This window comes from Bos grunniens, chromosome 11, assembly GCF_055505025.1.
Source record: "Bos grunniens cultivar Pamir isolate PY7600 chromosome 11, Bosgru_T2T1.0, whole genome shotgun sequence".
In the NCBI taxonomy this organism is placed as follows: domain Eukaryota; kingdom Metazoa; phylum Chordata; class Mammalia; order Artiodactyla; family Bovidae; genus Bos; species Bos grunniens.
The window spans coordinates 76954211-76980314 of record NC_141175.1 but is presented as its reverse complement, the minus strand read 5'-3'; the positions used below and the strand labels follow the sequence as shown (position 1 = coordinate 76980314).

The window sequence follows — 26104 nt, the reverse complement described above, 5'->3', positions numbered from 1 at the left end:
CATATCATTCTTGTGCTAATAACTTTTCTAGCTTTGTGTAAAAAGCATTTTACTTGATTATTGGACATTTTAATAAGTACTCTTAAGAGTCTACATAGTTTTTAACCTTATAATTAAGTTTTCCCAAGCACCATTTAAAATGGAAAATGGTTATATTTTTATGAATGTTAAGGAATTACTTTTATATTGCGCTTATAGATTGGTTTTTCCAATCTGTCTGACTTTTGAAATTACATACACTTCCCTGGTGGCTCAGTGATAAAGAATCCGCCTGCTAATACAGGAGACGGGTTCAATCCGTGGGTCAGGAAGATCCCCTGGAGAAGGAAATGACAACCCACAACAGTATTCTTGCCTGGGAAATCCCACTACAGAGGAACCTAGCGAGCTACAGTTTATGGGGTCACAAAGAGTCGGACATGAGTTAGTGACTAAACAACTCACTGAAAAAGGTTTCTTACTGATTCTCTCTCCCAGTTCCTATTTAATTCTCTTTAGAAATTCAGCCTATGAAGTATTTTTCTCCTGAAAATATTTTGAAGGAAGCATTTTTGTGCTGCTCTCAGGATGGAAGACAGTGGGCAGCTTTTCTTCCATTTAGTCGTCTTTTGCATCATTGGCATTGGAGGAAGCCAGTGTGTACATGATGATATAACAAAATGGAACCTTGTCAGTGAGCTCAAGTTTCTTTTTTTGGTTCATTCTCTCTTTGGATATAGATGTTTGACAATTTAGGTAGTTTCTTATAGCTGATTGAAAATCATTCGGGATGCTCACTTTTATAAACTCTGCCCATTCCTAGCCTAGAAGAAGAATGTGAAGCTTCCCTTTGCACGTCTGCATTACGAGCCAGGAATCTAGAGCTGTCCCAGGACATGAAAAAGATGACAGCTGTGTTTGAGAAGCTGCAGACTTACATTGCCCTTCTTGCCTTGCCAAGTAAGTGTCTTTGTTACTCATGGTTCAGTGTGAAGAACTTAGAGTACAAGAAGTTGGAGAAGGGAGGCGGTTTGGCATGTTTGAGTGAGAAGAACCTAGGATCTGGGACCAGAAAAACTTGGATTCATATCCTGCAGCCCTTTATACATTTATGGCCTTGGGCAAATCGCTTTACTTTTCTGCTTCTGTTTTCCCACTTATAAAATGAAGGTAAATGAGTTAAATTAAGAATGTACAGGGACTTCCCTGATGGTCTAGTGACTAAGACTTGTTGTTCAGTCACTCAGTCGTATTGTGACCCCATGGACTGCAGCACGCCAGGCTTCCCTATCCTATCTCCCAGAGGTTGCTCAAACTCATGTCCATTGAGTCGATGATGCCATCCAACTGTCTTATCCTCGGTCTCCCCCTTCTCCTCTTGCCCTCAATCTTGCCCAGCATCAGTGTCTTTTTCAGGGGGTCAGCTCTTCACATCAGGTGGCCAAAGTATTGGAGGTTCAGATTGGAGGTTCAGCTTCAGCATCAGTCCTTCCAGTGAATAATCAGTGTTGATTTCCTTTATTATTGACTGGTTTGATCTCCTGGCTGTCCAGAGAACTCTCAAGAGTCTTCTCCAGCACTATGGTTCGAAAGCATCAATGCTTTGGTGCTGAACCTTCTTTATGATTCAGCTCTCACATCTGTACATGACTACTGGAAAAACCATAGCTTTGACTATACAGACCTTTGTTGGCAAAGTAATAGCTGTGGTTTTTAATATGGTGTATACGTTTGCCATTGCTTAGAAGGCTCTTCTATCTCCTTGCTATGCTTTGGAACTCTGCACTCAGTTGGTTATATCTTTCCCTTTCTACTTTGCTTTTTGCTCTTCTTTTCTCAACTATTTGTAAGGCCTCCTCAGACAACCATTTTTCCTGCTTGTGTTCTTTTTCTTGGGGATCCTTTTGGTCACCACCTCATGTACAATGTTGCAAACTTCCTTCCATAGTTCTTCAGGCACTCTGTTGACCAGATTTAATCCCTTGAATCTGTTCATCATCTCTACTGTGTATTGATTTAGGTCATACCTGAATGGCCTGGTGGTTTTTCCTGCTTTCTTCAATTTAAGCCTGAATTTTACTACAAGAAGCTGATGATCTGAGCCATAGTCAGCTCTAGGTCTTGCTTTTGCTGACTGTATAGATCTTCTCCATGTTTGGCTGCAAAGAATATAATCAATCTGATTTTAGTATTGACCATCTGATGATGTCCCTGTTTAGAGTCCTCTCTTGCATTGTTGGAAGAGGGTGTTTGCTATGACCAGTGCATTCTCTTGGCAAAATTCTGTTAAGCCTTTGCCCTGCTTCATTCCGTATTCCAAGGCCAAGTTTGCCTCTTACTTCAGGTATCATTTTGTACTCCAAGGCCAAACTTGGCTTGTTACTCCAGATGTCTCTTGACTTCTTACTTTTGCATTCCAGTCCTCTATGAAGAAAAGAACATCTTTTTTTGGTGTTAGTTCTAGAAGGTCTTGTAGGTCTTCATAGAACCGTTCAGCTTCTTTGGCATTAGTGGTTTGGGCATAGACATGGGTTTACTGGGATGCTGAATAGTTTGTCTTGAAAATGAACTGAGATCATTCTGTCATTTTTGAGATTGCATGCAAGTACTGCATTTTGGACTCTTTTGTTGACCATGAGGGCTACTCCATTTCTTCTAAGGGATTCTTGCCCACCCTTAGGTTTTCTTTTGTTTTATACTTTTAGTTCTTACATTAGGTCTTTGATCCATTTTGAGTTAATTTTTGTATATAGTGTGAGGTAAAGGTCCAGCTTCATCTTTTGCATATGACTGTCCAGTTGTCTCAGTACCATTTATTGAAAAGACTGTTTCTTCCATATTGAATGGTCTCGGCACCCTTGTTAAGAATTGATTGATCATCCTTGTCTGTTTACCCTATATCTCTAATGAACCTACCAATTTCCTCCTAATTACCTTCAGCACAGGTGCCATTATTTTTGAGGGTACCCCTGGGCTTGAACTTCTCCGTAGTCTGTTGTGAATAAAGTCAATTCCTTTGGGAAGAGATTCAGAGTTTTCTGTTTAAATAACTCTTTCTCCCTTGGGTTAAAGCTCTGAGCCATAGTTCTGTGCTGGGGGTGAGGACAATGATATACTTCTCTTAGAGTGACATCCCTGTAGGTATAGCGGAGTACTCCGTGGAGAGGGTAGCAGCCCCCAGTCGCTTCTACTTGCCTCTTTCAGCGAGGAACTCCTTTTACTGAGCTGGAGCCAGGGTGTTCATGGCCACAGATTCTCAGCATCCCACAAGTCAGGGCTGGGTGAAAGAAGAGAACCCCCACCCCTGAGTCATACTTAACTAGAATTTAGCCTCAGCAACAGGGAGCTGAGAGCAGGATTAGGAATGAGGCTCTCTACTGAATTAGGGGCGAGAGAGTCTGGTGTTCTTTGCTGCACTCTCTGTACTGGGATTGCTAGCTCACTGACTGGCCAGGGGTAGGGAGTGGGTTCTGGTTCAGATACCACAGATTGTTGTTGTTGTCACTGAATTGATACAGATTTTCTTGAGTAACTGTTTCTTCATTAACTGGATGCCCTTAAGATAATTTCCAGAGTTTTAAGTGGTTGTTTTTAAATGATTTTCATCAGTTGGGCTGGAGAGTGGATATGAGGAGCTTGCTTATGCTGTCATGCTGGAATTAGAATTATGATGTTTGAATAACAGTGTTTTTAGTGATGTTCAGCAAACAGTAATATGTAGGGAAAAGAACGAAATGAGAAATGTGTTCTGTAGTAACAGGTGAAATTCACAAAGACTTTTCATTTCATAGAGATCATGAAAGACATAATCCTGCAGTTTAATTTTGATTCTTAACCATTACTAACTGTGGACATGGGGGATCCAAATCCATTTCAGTTCAGTTTAGTTCAGTCGCTCAGTTGTGTCAGACACTTTGCGACCCCGTAGACTACAGCACACCAGGCCTTCCTGTCCATCACCAATTCCTGGAGCTTACTCAAACTTTTGTCCATTGAGTCGGTGATGCCATGCAACCATCTTGCCCTCTGTTGTCTCCTTCTCCTCCCACCTTCAATCTTTCCCAGCATCAGGGTCTTTTCAAATGAGTCAGTTCTTCACATCAGGTGGCCAGAGTATTGGAGTTTCAGCTTCAGCATCAGTCCTTCCAGTGAATATTCAGGATGGATTTCCTTTAAGATGGACTGGTTGGATCCCTTTGCTGTCCAGGGGACTCTCAAGAGTCTTCTCCAAAACTACAGTTCAGAAGCATCAGTTCTTTGATATTCAGGTTTCTATATAGTCCAACTCTCACATCCATACATGACTACTGGAAAAACCAAAGCTTTGACGAGACAGACCTTTGTTGGCAAAATAATGTCTCTGCTTTCTAATATGCTATCTAGGTTGGTCATAACTTTTCTTCCAAGGAGCAAGCGTCTTTTAATTTCATGGCTGCAATCAGGATATTCAGTGCTTTTTGAGCCCCCAAAATAAAGTTTGTCACTGTTTCCATTGTTTCCCCATCTATCTGCCATGAAGTGATGGGATCAGATGCCATGATCTTAGTTTTCTGAATGTTGAGTTTTAAGCCAACTTTACTCTCCTCTTTGACTTTCATCAAGAGGCTCTTAGTTCTTCTTTGCTTTCTGCCATAAGGGTGGTGTCATCTGCATATCTGAGATTATTGATATTTCTCTCAGCAATCTTGATTCCAGCTCATGCTTTATACAGTCCAGTATTTCTCATGCTGTACTCTGCATGGAAGTTAAATAAGTAGGATGACAATATGCAGCCTGGACATACTCCTTTCCTGATTTGGAACTAGTCTGTTGTTCCATGTCCAGTTCTAACCATTGCTTCTTGACCTGCATACAGATTTCTCAAGAGGCACATCAGGTGGTGCCTGATTCCCATCTCTTTAAGAATTTTCCACAGTTTGTTGTGATCCACACAGTCAAAGGCTTTGGTGTAGTCAATAAAGCAGATGTTTTTCTGGAACTCTTTTGCTTTTTCAGTGATCCAACAGATGTGGGCAATTTGATCTCTGGTTCCTCTGCGTTTTCTAAATCCCTGGAAGTTCACAGTTCATGTACTGTTGAAGCCTGGCTTGGAGGATTTTGAGCATTACTTTGCTAGAATGTAAGATGAGTGCAGTTGTGCAGTACTTTGAGCATTCTTTGGCATTGCCTTTCTTTGGGACTGGAATGAAAACTGACCTTTTCCAGTCCTGTGGCCACTACTGAGTTTTCCAATTTGCTGACATATTGACTGCAGCACTTTTACAGCATCATCTTTTAGGATTTGAAATAGCTCAATTAGAATTCCATCACCCCCACTAGCTTTGCGCACTTGACTTTGCATTCCAGGGTGTCTGGCTCTAGGTGAGTGGTCACACCATCGTGATTATCTGGGTCATGAAGATCTTTTTTGTACGAGGAGTTCTGTGTATTCTTGCCACCTGTTCTTAATATCTTCTGCTTCTGTTAGGTCCATACCATTTCTGTCCTTTATTGTGCACACCTTTGCATGAAATGTTCTCTTGGTATCTCTGATTTTCTTGAAGAGATTTCTAGTCTTTCCCATTCTATTGTTTTCCTCTATTTCTTTGCATTGATCAGTGAGGAAGGCTTTCTTATCTCTCCTTGCTGTTATTTGGAACTGCATTCAAATGGGTATATCTTTCCTTTTCTCCTTTGCCTTTGGCTTCTCTTCTTTTCACAGCTATTTGGTTGTCCTCAGATGACCATTTTGCCATTTTGCATTTCTTTTTCTTGGTAATGGTCTTGATCACTGCCTCTTGCACAATGTCATGAACCTCCATCCATAGTTCTTCAGGCACTCTGCCTATCAGATCTAATCCCTTGAATCTATTTGTCACTTCCACTGTATAATCGTAAGGGATTTGATTTAGGTTATACCTGAATGGTCTAGTGGTTTTCCCTACTTTCTTCAATCTAAGTTTGAATTTGGCAATAAGGAGTTCATGATCTGAGCCACAGTCATCTCTTGGTCTTGTTTTTGTTGACCGTATAGAGCTTCTCCATCTTTGGCTGCAAAGAATATAATCAGTCTGATTTCGGTATTGACCATCTGGTGATGTCCATGTGTAGAGTCTTCTCTTGTGTTGTTGGAAAAGTGTTTACTATGACCAGTGCATTCTCTTGACAAAGCTCTATTAGACTTTGCCCTGCTTCATTCTGTACTCCAAGGCCAAATTGGCCTGTTACTCCAGGTATTTCTTCACTCTTACTTTTGAATTCCAGTTCCTATGAAAAGGACATCTTTTTTGGATGTTAGTTCTAGAAGGTTTTCTTGGTCTTTGTAGAACTGTTCAACTTCAACTTCTTCAGCATTACTGGTTGGGGTGTAAACTTGGATTACTGTGATATTGAATGGTTTGCCTTAGAAACGAACAGAGATCATTCTGTCATTTTTTAGATTGCATCCAAGAACTGCATTTCACACTCTTTTGTTGACTATGATGGCTACTCCATTTCCTCTGAGGGATTCTTGCCCACAGTAGTAGATATAATGGTCATCTGAATTAAATTCATCCATTCCAGTCCATTTTAGTTTGCTGTTTCCTAAAATGTTAATGTTCACTCTTGCCATCTCCTCTTTAACCACTTCCAATTTGCCTTGATTCATGGACCTAACAGATCTTCCCTGTAGCTCAAAGGGTTAAGAGTTCTCCTGCAATGCAGGAGACCATGGTTTGATTCCTGGGTCAGGAAGATCCTCTGGAGAAGGGGATGGCAATCCACTCCAGTATTCTTGCCTGGAAAATCCCATGGACAGAGGAGACTGGTGGGCTATAGTCCATGGGGTCACAATGAGTCGGACACCACTGAGCAACTAACACTAACTCTATGGACCTAACATTCTATATTCCTATGCAATATTGCTCTTTACAGCATTGGACTTTGCTTCTACCACCAGTCACATCCACAACTGGGTGTCGTTTTTGCTTTGGCTCCGTCTCTTTCTTCTTTCTGGAGTTATTTCTCCACTGATCTCCAGTAGCATATTGGGCATCAAACAACCTGGGGAGTTCATCTTTCAGTGTCCTGTCTTTTTGCCTTTTCATACTGTTTATGGGGTTCTCTAGGCAAGAATACTGAAGTAGTTTGCCATTCTCTTCTCCAGTGACCCACATTTTGTCAGAACTCTCCACTATGACCCGTCCATCTTGGGTGGCCCTAGACACCATGGCTCATAGTTTCATTGATTTAGACAAGACTGTGGTCCATGTTATCAGATTGGTTAGTTTTCTGTGATTGTGGTTTTCAGTCTGTCTGCCCTCTGATAGAGAAGGGATATGAGGCTTGTGGAATCTTCCTGATGGGAGAGACTGAGGAAGAAACTGGGTCTTGTTCTGATGGGCAGGGCCACGCTCAGTAAATCTTTAATCCAATTTTCTGTTTATGAGTGGGGCTGTGTTCCCTCCCTGTTGTTTAACCTGATGCCAAACTCTGGTGGAGGTAATGAAGATAATGGTGACCTCCTTCAAAAGGTCCCATGCAGGCACTGCTGCACTCAGTGCCCCTAACCCTGCAGCAGGCCACCACTGATCCACACCTCCGCTGGAGACCCCTGGACATCCCCGGGGAAGTCTGGGTCAGTCTCTTGTGGGGTCACTGCTCCTTTCTCCTTGGTCCTGGTGCACACAAGGTTCTGTTTGTGCCCTCCAAGAGTCTATTTCCCAGTCCTGTGTAAGTTCTGGCAGCTCTATGGTTAATGGCGACCTCCTCCAAGAGGGCTTATGCCATACCCAAGTCTGCTGCACCCAGAACCTCTGCCCCTGTAGCAGTCCAGTGCTGACCCCGTACCTCCTCAGGGGACATTCAAACACAGTTCTGTCTCAGTCTCTGTGTGGTCTCTGTGTCCTGGTATGCACAGGGCTTATTTGAACCCTCTGAGCATCTCTGGCAGGTATGGGGTTTGATTCTAAACACGATTTCGCCCCTCCTACCATCTTGCTGGGGCTTCTCTGCCCTTTAGTTCAGTCACTCAGTTGTGTCCAACTCTTTGCGATCCCATGGACCACAGCATGCCAGGCCTTCCTGTCTATCAACAACTCCCAGAGTTTACTTAAACTCACGTCCATTGAGTTGGTGATGCCATTCATCCATCTCTTCCTCTGTCGTCCCCTTCTCCTCCCGCCTTCAATCTTTCCCAGCATCAGAGTCTTTTCCAGTGAGTCAATTCTTCACATCAGGTGGCCAGAGTATTGGAGTTTCAGCTTCAGCATCAGTCCTTCCAATGAATATTCAGGACTGATTTCCTTTAGGATTGACTGGTTGGATCTCCTTGCAGTCCAGGGGATTCTCAAGAGTCTTCTCCAACACCACAGTTCAAAAGCATCAATTCTTTGGAGTTCAGTTGGAGCTCAGCTTTCTTTATAGTCCAACTCTTGCATCCATACATGATTATTGGAAAAACCATAGCTTTGACTAGATGGACTTCTGTTGGCAAAGTAATGTCCCTGCTTTTTAATATTCTGTCTAGTTTGGTCATAACTTTTCTTCCAAGGAGTAAGTGTCTTTTAATTTCATGACTTCAGTCACCATTTGCATTAATTTGGGAGCCCAAAAAATAAAGTCTGTCACTGTTTGCATTGTTTCCCCATCCACTGGCCATGAAGTGATGGGACCAGATGTCATGATCTTAGTTTTCTGAATGTTGAGCTTTAAGCCAACTTTTTCACTCTCACTCATGAGATACTCCACGTCCAAGGTCAGAGAAGCCTCAGCAAGACAGTAGGTGCTGGAGCTGCGGCTGCACAGCATTGGAGCAGCTGTGAGAAGATACCCCACGTACAAGAGCAAAGGGGAAGCCCCGGCAAGACGGTAGGAGGGGTGAGTTCACATTTACAATCAAACCCCATTCCCGCCAGAGATGCTCAGAGGGCTCAAACAAGCCTTGTGTGCACCAGGACCCAGAAACCACACAGAGACTGAGGCAGAACTGTGTTTGTGCTGCGTCTCCTGTGGAGGTACAGATCAGCAGTGGACTGCCACAGGGGCAGGAGCTCTGGGTGCAGCAGACTTGGGTATGGCATAAGCCCTCTTGGAGGATGTCACCATTAACCCCACCATAGAGCTGCCAGAACTTACACAGGACTGGGAAATAGACTCTTGGAGGGCACAAACAAAACCTTGTGTGCACCAGGACCAACGAGAAAGGAGCAGTGACCCCACAAGAGACTGACCCAGACTTGCCCAGGAGAATCCAAGAGTCTCTGGTGAAGGCATGGGTCGGCAGTGGTTGGCGGTGCCTGCTGCAGGGTTAGGGGCACTGAGTGTAGCAGTTCCTGCAAAGGACCTTTTGAAAGAGGTCACCATTATCTTCATTACCTCTAACATAGTTTGTACCCAGGTAAATAACAGGGAGGGAACACAGCCCCACCCATCAACAGAAGATTGGATTAAAGATTTACTGAGCATGGCCCTGCCCATCAGAACAGGACCCAGTTTCCCCCTCAGTCAGTCTCTCCTATCAGGAAGCTTCCATAAGCCTCTTATCCTTCTCTATCAGAGGGCAGACAGACTGAAAACCACAATCATAGAAAACTAACCAATCTGATCACATGGACCACAGTCTTGTCTGAATCAATGAAACTATGAAACTATGCCATGTATGGGTCGTGGTGGAGAATTCTGACAAAATGTGGGTCACTGGAGAAGGGAATGGCAAACCACTCCAGTATTCTTGCCTGCTGCTGCTAAGTCGCTTCAGTCATGTCCAACTCTGTGCGACCCCACAGACTGCAGCCCACCAGGCTCCCCCATCCCTGGGATTCTCCAGGCAAGAACACTGGAGTGGGTTGCCATTTCCTTCTCCAATGCATGAAAGTGAAAAGTGAAAGTGAAGCCCCTCAGTCATGTCCAACTCTTAGCAACCTCATGGACTGCAGCCCACCAGGCTCCTCCGTCCATGGGATTTTCCAGGCAAGAGTACTGGAGTGGGGTGCCATCGCCTTCTCCAGTATTCTTGCCTAGAGAACCCCATAAACAGTATGAAAAGGCAAAAAGATAGGACACTGATAGATGAACTCCCCACGTCAGTAGGTGCCCAATATGCTGCTGGAGATTAGTGGAGAAATAACTCCAGAAAGAATGAAGAGACGGAACCACAGCAACACCCAGTTGTGGATGTGACTGGTGGTAGAAGCAAAGTCCAATGCTGTAAAGAGCAATATTGCATAGGGATCTTCTTTGTGAGGTCCGTGAATCAAGGCAAATTGGAAGTGGTCAAGTAGGAGATGGCAAGAGTGAACGTCGACATTTTAGGAATCAGCGAACTAAAATGGACTGGGATGGATGGATTTACCTCCGATGGCCATTATATCTCTGCCCCTGGACGTGAAGTATCTCCTCACAGTCGCTCCAGTGCTGCACCGCTGTCGCTCCAGATCAGTTTAGGTGTCTGTAATCATCACCATTCTGTCTGCATGTGTCTGCAGGAATTTTGAGAGCCATTATGTTCAACATGTCACAAGTGATACTGATTCTCTTCCCAAGGGTGGAGAGAAGATGGTGGGCTCAGTGTTTTGGGTGAAGTCCTCTGGGACAGTGCTTAGGTCTGTGATCTTGGTTTCCTAGGTACAGAGCCAGATGGACTCCTTCGGACAAACTACAGTTGTGTGTTAACAAATGTTGGTGCTGCTCTGCATGGATTCCATGATGTCATGAAAGGTGAGACTTGAAAAAGAACATAAATAAGCTTCGTCCCTTTTCTGAGATCTGCCTGAATGAGATTTAAACAAATACTGCCAAGGCTAATAGACCCTAGATAAAGGCTTAGTAGCATTTGGCTTACGTTAAAGTACACAGCTTACTGCCTTCTGCTTTTTCCATCTGCTTCTTTCCTGAAGGTAAACAAAGTACTGATGAGAAACCCTTGTGTGCAGAACTTTAGCCAAAAATACATTATACTGATTTAAGGGAGGTGTATGAATTTTATCAAGTCAGACATGCTATTCAGAGGCATTTAGCAAAATACCGCACTTGTTAGAGCCCAAGCATGAAGGGACTGAGGAAACAAAGGTGTAAAGTTCCTGGAAATAATGTACTGGTTTTCCACCCTCCTGTGCATTTTTTTGTTGAGAGTACCCATTAATAAATCCTGTTTTGTTCAGGAGAAACTTACAGACTGAAGGTCTGTTTTTAAACTTTCGTCAGTTTTCGCTTGCCGTGTGCTCCTAAGAATACGCTTGTCGAAAGGCATTTCTTTTGCTTCTTAGCATATGATTCTGAGTCCTGACTTTTTAATTTGTATCTCTGCATGGCTTGTGATTTCTTTCCCCTCTCTCTTTTCCTTTTGGTGGCTATTGGAGTAGGAGCAGAAAGAGAGGGCAGAGCAGTTATTAAGGACTATTGGAAGTAGGGCTTCCCTTGTAGCTCAGTACGTAAAGAATCCACTTGCAATGCAAGAGACCTGGGTTCGATTCCTGTTTTGGGGAGATCCCCTGGAGAAGGAAATGGCAACCCACTCCAGTATTCTTGCCTGGAGAATCCCATGGACAGAGGAGCCTGGCAGGGTACAGTCCATGGGGTCGCAAGAGACAGACATGACGTAGTGACTAAACCACCACCTTTGGAAGTAGCCCAGGTACCTAGATTTTTCACTGTGGTATTTAATGTATGGTTAGTGACCAATTAATGGTTTCACAGAAAATATATTTTAAAAACTTAAGATTTTGTCGGATTGCATGTATAAAATGTGTATATTGGGGGCCCTTCTATAAACTGACACATAACCTGTGTTGCTGGGAATCTATCTTAGTCCCAGTAGTATTACCTAATACCACCTTAGTCTTGAGAATGGTCCTTTTTGAGGCTTGTCTTCAATTATAAGGAACTGTAGAAGTCGCTGTACTTCTGGAGCTAGCTCTGGTTGCAGAAATCACAGCTTGCATAGACAGATTTGGTGGCAGGTAACGATAATGAGTCCCAACGCTGCAGAACCTAGTCTGGTCCATAGAAAGCCCAAGGGACTAGAACTTTTTTCCTGTGCAGCTTTTGATTTGGGGAGCTCAGACTTAACCACAGTCTTCTATTCCAGAACTAGGCCATTGAAACCACAAACTGCTCTGTGACTACAGATTCTTTGGTTTTGTTTCCTAAGTTTTCCTGTGCTAATATTATGATTTGTTCCTACTAGTATTTTCTCTAGAATTTTGATAAAGGAGGGGCTAGAGCCATGGAGGGGGGCTATCCATTGAGAAGGATCTTAAAGCTTTATTTACATTGAAAAATGTTGATTTTATTTATATTTCTATAAATAATAATAATGTGTTTCTAAGTTTTCTGAAGGTGCTTTTGTTCATATGTGGCATTAGATGCTGAGTGGTCCAAATCAAAGGATGCTGCTGTTACCATTTGTCAAGAGCTGGTGGAGATTTTGGGAGGATCGGAGGCCCCCTAAGCCCTCTTTGTGCCTCTGCTTGTTTCTGTTCTTGAAAGTGTACATAATATAAATTTAAAATATTGGGAAACATGAAGAATGGTTGGCAAGCAGATTATGGGCTCTTGCTGATAGGTTTACAGTTCAAATCTGTCTTCTTACCTAGTTGGAAGAGTGTTGTGTATCTCTCATATCTCTCAGAGTCAGCATTAACTGGCATTAACAGAATAAACTTTGTTTTTAAGAGAGCTCTTATTTCAAATCTTTTCCCTTGATCCTTTGCCTTGCATAATTGCTTGGTCCAAGTTGGGAAAAAGGAAGGAAGGCAGGCAAGCAAGCAGGCAGGCTGGTCTTAATATAAAAAGTGAGAGAGAGAGATTTATAAAAATGTGTGTCCTACAAGGAATTAAAATGGGAGTGAATTAATCTTTTAACAAGTGAGAATTGTTTGATCTTTAGTCTCAAGTCTAAAGCAGGTAGACTGATAGGAAACATTAAACAAAAATAAATCTCTAGTCTAGGTCACATGATTTCCTTGTTCTTTTTGAAGTTAAAATTTAACGTCAAGGAACACCCTAAATAATTAAAATATTTAGATTCAATAAATAAAGAGTAAACAGTTGAATGGGGAGAATTATTATAGTCAAACTACAGTAGCTTTGATCCACTAGAAGCCATGGGAGGGTTCTTAGTATTATACATCTTTTATAAGTATTTTAATTACCTATACAGTCAGCCAAGATTGCCTGCCAGCCCAGTTGTATTATAGCATTGTATACAGACAGTAAAATATTGAGTAAAACTTTCTGTGGTGTGTAGAAAGATGATGTCTGCTTTGGGAGCTAGCAAGTTCAGTATACCAAAAATGTCCAGCATTCCAACTGAATTTTTATTCACTTGGCTGTCTTATGAATTTATAGAAGATAATCATTTATTTTTTAAAATATATTAGACATAATAGTAATGTACCAATTAGTTGGTTTCTTCACTGTGACAGCTGTACCATATTAACATAGGATGTTAACCGTAGTGAAAACTGGCTAAGGGTATCTGGAAACTCTGTAAATTTTTTATAAATCTAAGCCTATCCTAAAAGCTTTTGTATGTAACAGTTTACATATATTTGTATATATACATACAATGTATATAAATAACACAATTTCTTAGCTTTAAATTTTAGAAAAAGAAATTTCATAAAACAGTGATTTTATGCTAAAAATATTATGATCATACCACGTTAAATCTTTCTAGTCTTTAATAAATAAATTTAAATTGTGCTGAAATATCATGGTTATACCACGTTAAATCTCTTATTTCTAAATAGTCTTATTTCCTCTTATTTATCTATAGTCTAAAATCAACTAAATTTCTTGATTCTGAATAAATGAAGGTCTTCGTATACATGCCTGCTATAACAATTAATTTCCATGTCTTGTGATCTATTTTTCGCTTTGTTGGTAGTGATAATGCTGTTGTAACTGAAGTAGTCTAAAAATTCAAAAAAATAAAGAAATAAAAATTCAGAGGAGGCTGTATTGTAAGCTCTTTATTATTTACAAATATAGTTGTCCTTCCTCACAAATCAATGTTGTCTTGCTAATTCTGTTCCCCCTTATTTTCAGGATGAAATTATTTTATTTCTCAGAGACCCAGAAAACCCCAAGTTTAGCTGTTTGGCGAGTTTTACCTACTGCTGTTTCTCTCTACATGTTTCTGTCTAAGCCTCTCTTCTATGCTTTTAGAACCACAGGCCTTTGTTGTAATTTTCTTGGACTGGAGGCAGTAGAATGTGAAGCCAGACATTGCAGTGTTCAATCCTTATTTGGCTGTGCAGACCTTTCTTATTGTTAAAGTATGTTCTGGCAAACTGGTTAAGATCCAATAAGGACTGTGGATCACCATGCCTATGTTGGCTGTTCTTTTCCAGCCTCATGGTTTGTTTATATAAGCACAATAAAAATTCTCATTTGTGCCTACTAGACTGTCAAAACAAAGTTTTTAACTGGTAAATACTGGTTAGGGTCATTTACACAGCACAAGAATAAGGACTGACTCTCAAATGAAAGAGACTGAGACCAACATGCTCTACGCTATAATAGTGACCCCAGGATGGTGTTAAGAGACCCTCACTACTCTCTATTCTTTGCATGTGGACTTGAAACCTAATTGAGATTCAGTCCAATTATGATATTTGGGACCGTCTTTTGTCAGACTTGTTTTGTAAATTTGTAAGCATAGAAATGAGAGGTCAACGGGTTGGTTGACTGTATCCAACTTGTATATAGATACTGATGAGTTTTCATTTAATTGGATTCATAGATATTTCCAAACATTATAGTCAAAAGGCTACAATAGAGCTTGAACTTCCAACAACAACCCAGAAGCTCATAACAACTAATGACTGCATCCTGTCATCAGTAGTGGCATTGACAAATGGAGCAGGAAAGGTAATTTTTCTCTGGTTTATATTGATGTTAAATTAAATTCTTTTCTTTTTTTTAATTCTAGATTTTATTTATTTTTTTTAAATTTTATTTTATTTTTAAACTTTACATAATTGTATTAGTTTTGCCAAATATCAAAATGAATCCGCCACAGGTATACATGTGTTCCCCATCCTGAACCCTCCTCCCTCCTCCCTCCCCATACCATCCCTCTGGGTCGTCCCAGTGCTCTAGCCCCAAGCATCCAGTATCGTGCATCGATCCTGGACTGGCATCTCTTTTTTTTTTTTTCTTGATTGACATAGTAGAAAAATTAATCTGTAAAACGATTTTAGATTATCAGCCTTTTTTGTAAAATAAAGTTGTCTCCCTTTTCCTCCTTCCTACCTAATATGTGACACAATACGGAATGCTGTTAAATGTTTGTGATGAGTAAGTGGGTCACTCACTGTTGATGTTTTAGATACCAGGTGGTCTCACTATAGATCCTGATGTATATTCAAGGTCTGCTGTACAGAAATTGGGGTATAGAAAAAGATTTATAAGACTTTTATTATATTTTGTTTTTTCTCCACCAAGATTTTTGTTTGTACCTTTGTGGTTTTGTACCTTAATTCGTACTTTTAAGGTGACTTCAACACATGTCTTCTCATTGAATTCTTAATATTAGATAATGATCATTTGGATCATTAAGTACTTAATTATTGTCATAAACTGACCGGAGTGCAGTTTCGTTAAAAATTGTTCTATGTGGGCTAACTGCTTTCAGTAGATGTCATATTCTAATTGCACGTTAATGTAAGTCAAAGTTGCTTAGTTGTTTCTGACTCTTTGTGACCCCATGAACTATATATAGTCCATGGAATTCTCCAGGCCAGAATTCTAGAGTGGGGTAGCCTTTCCCTTCTCCAGGGGATCTTCCCAACCCAGGGATCGAACCCGAGTCTCCCACATTGCAGGTGGATTCTTTTTTTTTTTTTTTTGGTGTTGATTCTTTTTTTTTTTTTTTTTTTAATTTATTTATTTTTTTACTTTAAATATTGTATTGGTTTTGCCATACATTGACATGAATCTGCCATGGGTGTACATGTGTTCCCCCTCCTGAACCCCCCTCCCACCTCCCTCCCCATCCCATTCCTCTGGGTCATCCCAGTGCACCAGCCCCGAGCACCCTGTATCATGCATCGAACCCGGACTGGCGATTCATTTCACATGTGATAATTTACATGTTTCAATGCCATTCTCCCATATCATCCCACCCTCACCCTCTCCCACAGAGTCTAAAAGACTGTTCTATACATCTGTGTCTCTTTTGCTGTCTCGCATATAGGGTTATCATTACCATCTTTCTAAATTCCATATATATGCCTTAGTATTACTGTATTGGTGTTTTTCTTTCTGGCTTACTTCACTCTGTATAATAGGCTCCAGTTTCATCCACCTCCTTAGAACTGATTCAAATGTATTCTTTTTAATGGCCGAGTAATACTCCATTGTGTATATGTACCACAGCTTTCTTATCTATTCATCTGCTGATGGACATCTAGGTTGCTTCCATGTCCTGGCTATTATAAACAGTGCTGCAATGAACACTGGGGTAACAAGTGTCTCTTTCAATTCTGGTTTCCTCGGTGTGTGTGCCCAGCAGTGGGATTGCTGGGTCATATGGCAGTTCTATTTCCAGTTTTTTAAGGAATCTCCATACTGTTCTCTGTAGTGGCTCTACTAGTTTGCATTCCCACCAACTGTGTAAGAGGGTTGCAGGCGGATTCTTTACCAGCTGAGCCATAAGAGAAGCCCAAGAATACTGGAGTGGGTAGCCTATCCCTTCTCCAGTGGATCTTCCCAACCCAGGAATCATACTGGGGCCTCCTGCATTGCAGGCAGATTCTTTACCAACTGAGTTCTCAGGGAAGACATGTTCATGTGCCTGTCATCAAAGCCTTTAGTGACTAAGATTTCTATGAGAACTACCCATACATATAAAACTGAAAGGGCTGTATTCAGGACTATCTTAGCCCATTTATTTCAACAGATCCAACATAATTTCTCAAGAAAATGCTAATCTCTATCTGTGTTATATACCATTATTTTTCTGACAGGTTGACCTTAGTAGGAGGGAGCATACTTTTTTCAAGTGGTTTAAGTTAATCAGAAATGATCATAGATTATATTAGATATTCAGTGTTATCTTTCCCAAAGTCAGACTGATCTTCGTGACAGTTTGCTCTTGTTTAGGGCTGTAGTTAAAGGGTGTTATGAGATTCTGTCAACTCATATCAGTGCCTACAGGACTCCTTAGCCAGATTATCCTTACTGCCTCCTCTGTAACACTTTCATCTACACGCATTCTGGAAACTTTCTGATGATGATTTTAACTTTGATTCAATTAAGGAAAATTCTGAAAAAAAGAGAATATTGACATTTTACAGGAGTCTTTGTATTTGTCACTTTTTAATGAGAACTCTGGAATGTTAAATTCCTGAATACTTCATAGTTTATTTTAGATTTACTTTGCCTGAAACCTTAACAGTTGTCTCAAGGAAAGGTTTTGATCTTCACTCAGAAATTTTTATTAAAATGGTTTTTAACTAAAATAATTATCTGAATTAAGTATTAGTTGGTGGCAGCTGAATACTTAGCTAATGTGATTTGATTAAACTAAATTTTATCATTTGTAATTTTTAAAAAACCCGCTAGGAAGGTATAACATATGCATATTAAAGAACACCTGGGGAATACAGAAATACTAGAGAGGAAAGAAAGTAAACTTTACTATATACTGCCACGACCTAAATGCAGCTTCTAGGTATGTCTCGTCTATGTCATGTAAATGGAATATACAACTCAAGATTTTTAGAGTTTTGATTTTTCTAAATACTACCTAACATAGAATTTCATTTGATATAGTAAAATATTGATGAAAAAGATAACCTTTTAGACCATTAGTGAGTGCTTACTTTTTGAGCAGTGTTTGCCAAGGTAAAATAACTCTTGTTTCACAAGTCACTTATTCTTATTTATTGAAATTGAATACTCTTGAATGTATCCAAGACTTTAATTTTTCTGGCTAATAACTTTCTTAGACATTTTAATTTATAACACCATTTTGTATAGACTGTAGATTCAAAATCATGGCTCAGAAAAAATACAGTCATGGATCTTTGTTGTTGTAAGCAAGTGTTAAATCTGTAAATGACAAGGGTGTACTGAATTTTCAGTCAATTTCTTTCCTATTTTATTTGTAATGCACAGATTGAGATTTACAGAGTGAAATTTAAGTAGAAATTATATATTCAAGATGCTTGTGTCATTTCTTGTGTTGGAGTATGAAACAGTCAAAGTTAAGATGCAAATGGAATGTATAAACCCAAACATACATGTTTGGAGCACAGGCGCAGATTTGGTGAGATAAACAGCTCATAAACATTGTCTACAGAATAAATCAGAATCAGCCTTGGTTTTCAGAAACAGTAGAATACACACGTCACCAGTCTGGACTGAAAATTTAAACTGATGTTGTGTTTATTATAAATCATTGCCTAAGTATTCTTTTCAAATAAGTAAATGTGGGCTTTTGAGCATGTGTTGAACTTTCATTTGCATTCTCAGTATCCTTAACTTTACTCTGAAAACTGTTAGATATATATTTTAAATATATTATTGGAAAACAAAATCGATCTTCTTGTCACGCTTGGTTTAGATTGCATCTTTCTTCAGCAACAACGTGGACTACTTCGTTGCTTCCCTGAGCTATGGGCCCAAGACAGGGAGTGGATTCATCAGTCCTCTTTCAGCCGAATGCATGCTGCAGTATAAGAAAAAAGCTGCTGCCTATATGAAGGCTTTGAGAAAGGTTTGTGAGCTCCTGTTAACATTTGAATCAGAGGGAAAATCTGAAATAATTCCAGAGAATGGAAGTAGTTTCCCCACAGTTGATATTTATGCTTTATTCAATTTTGAGGAGCAGGTGCTTGGTGGGTGTTACAAGGGTGGGAGGACTTTGGAAAGTAGGATATGACGGAGACCCAAACCTCACCTCTTAGGCTGTGTTAGATTTCCGTTTCCAGCGCCTGACAGAGTTTAGGGTGAGACAGCCAGGCAGCCAATAAGCGTCAAACTTCAGGAAATCTTAAGTTTGTAGAAAAAACAAAAAAATTGAAGTACATTTATAATTTTTTCTCAATATAATGCAAATACATGATCATTACAAAAAGAAATCAGAAGAAATATTTCTGTACAAGAAGAAAATTATGGTACATCAAATTTCACCATCCAAAGGTAGCTACTGTTAACTTTGTTACAGTATATCTCTAGCTCCCTAAAATTTTAAAGTATATACATTCATGCATGTGCACACACACTATAAAAGCAGTAATTCTGGATACATACACTGTTTCAGAATTGTTTTTTTTCCTTTTAATGCATTGTGGATATTTTTATGTATCAAAAATATGTATCTATACTTATAAATTGCTATCATTTTAATGCATCTAGTATTTTATATATAGTATTTCACTCTGTAAATGTGTAATAATTTAATTAAGCCAAGCCATCATTGCTCATGGAGTTTTAGGTTGCTTCCTATTTTTCACTGTTGTATGCAACACTACATGGCATATTCTTGCACATGGAACTTTGTGTATTTGTTTTTACCTTCTCATTTCTTTTTAACTTTTAGTTACACATAATGCATAAAATTACATGAGAACATTATAGGTAAATTACAATTCCTAATTCCAGTTCCTTTTCAGTGGTAGTTGTAGTTATCAGTTTGATGTGTAACTTTCCAGACTCTTTTGGAATATTTATACTCATCTGTATAAATTTTGAACTATACATAATATAAAGACTTTTCTAAATTTGTTTTTTTAGAAAAAACTTGTATGCATGTTTCATTGTGTAGCTTTCTTCATTTAAAGTAAGTTTTAGAGATCTATATCAATACATATGATGGCTACTATATTCATTTTAAACACAGCATGGAATTCTATAATGTAAACGTTCCATGGTTCATTTAGGTATTCTCCTTTGGGAGGGCATTTAGATTGATTCCAGTTTTTCACTGTTAGAATTATACTTCAGTGGATAACTTACAGCCTCCTTGGGCGTATGTGTAGAATACTGAGAGGTGGAACATTCTGATGATGTGATTTGCCTATTTTAAATTTTAATATTTACTGCCAGATTACCTTTAAGGGCAGTTGTATACTCCTAGTAACGTATAAGGTGACCTAAATGTTTTAATTATTAATTCCTAAAGATGGAATTGTTTGTTCAGAGTGTGTAAATGTTTCACATTTTGATGTTTTTTTCCTGTCTACACTTCGAGAAGGTTACCTGTTTATAATTTACCAGCAATAGAGGTATAAATCTAACCCGTAAATTTCATTTGTCAATCTCAGAGATAAGAGCTTTCTTGTTATTGTTTTAACTTGCATTTCTCTGCTTATTATTGAAATGGAACGTCCTTTCATAAATTACTGTTTATATTATTCTATCAATTCCTGCTTAAATTGTTCACCTATTTTTAAATAAATGTTCCTAATTAGGTTTGAAAAGAGCTCTCTTTGTGTTAAGGATTCTAGTCCTTTGTTTATGTTGGAAATATTTTCCCCTCAGTTTGCTGCAGTAATTTTTCAAAGTTTAGAAGTTTCAATTTTTTTTATCATCAAGCCATTCTTTTTCCTTTATGGTGATGATTCTCAGGGCAATCTTGGAAAGTCAGGGTACTTTTCAACATTATAGATGTGTTCACCTGTATTTTTTTTTTTTCTTTAATATTTAGATTTTTTATTTTATAATTACCAAAAGAGTTTTCTTTAGACATAAACATAAATTATATTAATCATTTTGATCACTCTTGAATATTTTATATGCACACGTGTGTGTGTGCTCAGTGATTCAGTCGTGTCCAGCTCTTTATGACGCTGTGCCCTGTAGCCCGCCAGGCTTCTCTGTCCATGGAATTTTCCAGGCTAGAATACTGGGGTGGGTTGTCATTTCCTACTCCAGGGCACCTGTTTTTTTCTTCCAGTATTTCTGTGGTCTAAACTTTTTAGATTGAAATCTTCAACCCATCTTGAATTTATTTATTTTGATGTACAGTATGAAATCAGGGTCTAAATTTTCTGAATTATTAGCTGGTTGTCCTTGCATGATTTATCCAGTTTATCTTTTCTCAATTGATGTAAAAATGCAACATTTGTCACATAATACATTTTTGTATGTGCTTTTATCTGTTTCTAGATTTTCTGTGTCATTCTTTTATCTGTCTATTTTGGTGCAAGTCCTATGATTTTAGACAGTGTTGCTTATAACTGGTATGACATGTTCCCCTTCATTCTTTGTTTTTTTAAGTTTCTTTTTCACATGTATTAAAGGAACTAGTCTGTATAGACACACACCTGAATTTTATTATTAAACTTCATTTAGCACTTTTATTTGTAAGGTCAGGGAAATCATGCAGCTTTTTTCTTTAATTCTTATGATGCTTTCTCCATAGCCCCTCTTGGAATCTGTGCCTTATGAAGAAGCTCTGGCAAACCGCCGGGTCCTTCTCAGCTCTACTGAAAGTCGAGAAGGCCTTGCGCAACAGGTATGGCGTTGGGAAAATCATGATGCTTGCTAAAGATGATGAACGTTAAATCCCCTGTGGAAGGTTTTTAACATACATTGAGAGATTTAAAAGGCTATGTAAGTAAACATCTAAAATTAAAACATGTACCATAAGCGTAATTCATTGAAAAACACTTGTTGATACTCTAAGTCATCTTGATTCAGTTGGTGTTAAAATTGCCAATAAAGAAATATCAGCATACTTTTGCCATGCTGATTAATAATTTAGGCTAGATTTAAATGTCTGAAGTAATAAGGCAAAAAGGGGAGAAGGCTAGAGAGTCAGTGAGTTATTTTTATTTCTTAAAGGAGCAGGAATGAAAAATTTCCAGTACTCTATTGGTCAGTTGAATTTGGAGGTAGGTGGAGGTAGGCAGTACTGGTTTTTTCAGAAGTTGGTACAATCTGACACCAGTTTAGCATTTGCCAGCAGTTTATTTACTTTAAATTTATTTACTTTACCTGGCTTGCTTTTAGTTTTAGAAATATTTCTTTTAAAGAGGGCACAGATTTATGTGAGAGTGTTTTGCCTAAGCTGACCTTGTTTTCATTTTTGGATATGTATCACTTATCTTTTCAACATTAATCCGAGAGGATGTTGAAACTGAAAATTTAATCCACATAATAATTCCTAAAAAACAAAATTCCTGAGACAGTGAAATGTGGAGTATCTTAATTTATTTTGGATTTTTGTCTTATTTTATGTGAGGAAGGTTAAGGCTTGAAGCAATTAAGAAGTTTTTATCCAAAAGATTAATAACTAATAAGTGGCAGAATGGTCTGACATCAGAGCTATTGCTTTTCCCACTCTGGCACAGACCAGCTGCAGGCTAATCTGATAAGAACTCCAGTCTCACACCTGCCTGTCTAAATTGAGAACAAAAGGGTCCTAAATGCGGTACTTGGATGCAATCTCAAAAACGACAGAATGATCTCTGTTCGTTTCCAAGGCAAACCATTCAATATCACAGTAATCCAAGTCTATGCCCCAACCAGTAATGCTGAAGAAGCTGAAGTTGAACGGTTCTATGAAGACCTACAAGACCTTTTAGAACTAACACCCAAAAAAGATGTCCTTTTCATTATAGGGGACTGGAATGCAAAAGTAGGAAGTCAAGAAACACCTGGGGTAACAGGCAAATTTGGCCTTGAAATACAGAATGAAGCAGGGCAAAGACTAATAGAGTTTTGCCAAGAAAATGCACTCGTCATAATAAACACCCTCTTCGAACAACACAAGAGAAGACTCTATACATGGACATCACCAGATGGTCAACACCGAAATCAGACTGATTATATTCTTTGCAGCCAAAGATGGAGAAGCTCTATACAGTCAGCAAAAACAAGACCAGGAGCTGACTGTGGCTCAGACCATGAACTCCTTATTGCCAAATTCAGACTTAAATTGAAGAAAGTAGGGAAAACCACTAGACCATTCAGGTATGACCTAAATCAAATCCCTTATGATTATACTGTGGAAGTGAGAAATAGATTTAAGGGCCTAGATCTGATAGATAGAGTGCCTGATGAACTATGGAATGAGGTTTGTGACATTGTACAGGAGACAGGGATCAAGACCATCCCCGAGGAAAAGAAGTGCAAAAAAGCCAAATGGCTGTCTGGGGAGGCCTTACAAATAGCTGTGAAAAGAAGAGAAGTGAAAAGCAGAGGAGAAAAGGAAAGATACAAGCATCTGAATGCAGAGTTCTGAATGCAGAGTTCCAAAGAATAGCAAGAAGAGATAAGAAAGCCTTCTTCAGCGATCAATGCAAAGAAATAGAGGAAAGCAACAGAATGGGAAAGACTAGGGAATCTCTTCAAGAAAACCAGAGATACCAAAGGAACATTTCATACAAAGATGGGCTCGATAAAGGACAGAAATGGTATGGACCTAACAGAAGCAGAAGATATTAAGAAGAGGTGGCAAGAATACACAGAAGAACTGTACAAAAAAGATTTTCATGACCCAGATAATCACGATGGTGTGATCACTGACGTAGAGCCAGACATCCTGGAACGTGAAGTCAAGTGGGCCTTAGAAAGCATCACTACGAACAAAGCTAGTGGAGGTGATGGAATTCCAGTGGAGCTGTTCCAGGTCCTGAAAGATGATGCTGTGAAAGTGCTGCACTCAATATGCCAGCAAATTTGGAAAACTCAGCAGTGGCCACAGGACTGGAAAAGATCAGTTTTCATTCCAATCCCAAAGAAAGGCAATGCCAAAGAATGCTCAAACTACCACACAATTGCACTCATCTCACACGCTAGTAAGGTAACGCTTAAAATTCTCCAAGCCAGGCTTCAACAATATGTGAACCATGAACTTCCTGATGTTCAAGCTGGTTTTAGAAAAGGCAGAGGAACCAGAGATCAAATTGCCAACATCTGCTGGATCATGGAAAAAGCAAGAGAGTTCCAGAAAAACATCTATTTCTGCTTTATTGACTATGCCAAAGCCTTTGACTGTGTGGATCACAATAAACTGTGGAAAATTCTGAAAGAGATGGGAATACCAGACCACCTGATCTGCCTCTTGAGAAATTTGTATGCAGGTCAGGAAGCAACAGTTAGAACTGGACATGGAACAACAGGCTGGTTCCAGATAGGAAAGGGAGTACGTCAAGGCTGTATATTGTCACCCTGTTTATTTAACTTCTATGCAGAGTACATCATGAGAAATGCTGGACTGGAAGAAACACAAACTGGAATCAAGATTGCTGGGAGAAATATCAATAATCTCAGATATGCAGATGACACCACCCTCATGGCAGAAAGTGAAGAGGAACTAAAAAGTCTCTTGATGAAAGTGAAAGTAGAGAGTGAAAAAGTTGGCTTAAAGCTCAACATTCAGAAAACGAAGATCATGGCATCCGGTCCCATCACTTCATGGGAAATAGATGGGGAAACAGTGGAAACAGTGTCAGACTTTATTTTTCTGGGCTCCAAAATCACTGCGGATGGTGACTGCAGCCATGAAATTAAAAGACGCTTACTCCTTGGAAGGAAAGTTATGACCAACCTAGATAGCATATTCAAAAGCAGAGACATTCCTTTGCCAACAAAGGTTCGTCTAGTCAAGGCTATGGTTTTTCCTGTGGTTATATATGGATGTGAGAGTTGGATTGTGAAGAAGGCTGAGCGCCGAAGAATTGATGCTTTTGAAGTGTGGTATTGGAGAAGACTCTTGAGAGTCCCTTAGACTGCAAGGAGATCCAACCAGTCCATTCTGAAGGAGATCAGCCCTGGGATTTCTTTGGAAGGAATGATGCTAAAGCTGAAACTCCAGTACTTTGGCCACCTCATGCGAAGAATTGACTCATTGGAAAAGACTCTGATGCTGGGAGGGATTGGGGGCAAGAGGAGAAGGGGACGACAGAGGATGAGATGACTGGATGGCATCACTGACTCGATGGACGTGAGTCTGAGTGAACTCCGGGAGTTGGTGATGGACAGGGAGGCCTGGCGTGCTGCGATTCATGGGGTTGATTCATGGGGTCGCAAATAGTCGGACACGACTGAGGGACTGATCTGATCTGATCTGATCTACCTTGTAGGGTCTCATAAGGATTAATTGAATTGAGCCAGTAGGAGGCAGTGTAACATGGTGAAAAGAATCAGACAAATGAACCAGACATGTGAGGTCCCCAATCCTGGCTCAGCCTTTAGCTTAGCAAGGATTCAGCTCCTGGAACTTCAGGTCTCCTCTTTCAAAAGTGAGAATTGTAGGACTGTTAGGAGGCTTCCGTGGGATACTGGCAGGAAAATATATGAACAGTGTCTGCTACGTGGTAATTGCTCAATCATTTGGTAAAGCATTTGGAATTCACTGAAAGATCGCTTTTATTTTTATTTAATTCTCAAGCTTTCATTTGCCTTGAGAATTAGCTTTTTAAAAACTCCTTATTTAAGTACAACATAAAGAAAAGTATATAAATTATTAATATATTCCAGTGAATTTTCACAAGTAAACACTTTAACCAGTAGCTAGATGAAAGTTTTGGAAAAGATATAATCTTACATGAAGAAATGTATTTAAAAAAATATTGCTGGGACCCCAGAAACCTCCCTCATGCCCCTCTCCAGTTGCTGCTCTCCTCTTTTCCAAAGATAACTATAATCCTGCATTCTTTGTTTTGTTACATGATACTGAACTTTATATTAAAAGAGAACTATGCTGCATCTCTTTCAGATCTGGCTTCTTTTGTTCAACATTATGTATGTGATATGCCATCCATGTTACATGTTGTTGTGTTTGGTCCATTTTCATTCATGTTGAGTATTCTACTGTGTGAATTACATAATTTATCCATTCTTATAGCTTATGGAAAAGGTCCGTTTTTATTCCAGTCCCAAAGAAAGACAATGCCAGAGAATGTTCAAACTACCGTACAATTGCACTCATTTCACACGCTAGCAAAGTAATGGTCAAAATTCTCCAAGCCAGGCTTCAATGGTACGTGAACTGAGAACTTCCACATGTTCAAGTTGGTTCTAGAAAAGGCAGAGGAACCAGATATCAAACTGCCAACATACATTAGGTCATAGAAAAAGCAAGAGAATTCCAGAAAAGCATCTACTTCTGCTTCATTGACTATGCCAAAGCCTTTGAATGTGGATCACAGCAAACTGTGGAAAATATTTAAAGAGATAGGAATATGAAGCCACCTTACCTGCC

General features: G+C 39.5%; 1 protein-coding gene across 6 annotated transcripts in view; it reads left to right on the top strand.

The window, feature by feature from the left end:
- PPP1R21 (protein phosphatase 1 regulatory subunit 21) overlaps window positions 1–26104 on the top strand; it is a 79380-nt gene that overhangs the window by 35773 nt on the left and 17503 nt on the right. For 4 of the 6 annotated variants that reach the window (XM_086326978.1, XM_086326981.1, XM_086326979.1 and 1 more), the window contains 5 exons: window positions 803–939; window positions 10564–10656; window positions 14687–14814; window positions 18515–18667; window positions 21317–21409. In XM_086326978.1, coding sequence (XP_086183104.1) covers window positions 803–939; window positions 10564–10656; window positions 14687–14814; window positions 18515–18667; window positions 21317–21409 — 604 coding nt within the window. Of the gene's footprint in view, window positions 1–802; window positions 940–8695; window positions 8935–10563; window positions 10657–14686; window positions 14815–18514; window positions 18668–21316; window positions 21410–26104 lie in introns of those variants that run through there. The other 2 variants (XR_015136975.1, XM_086326980.1) reach the window with 2 other exon arrangements.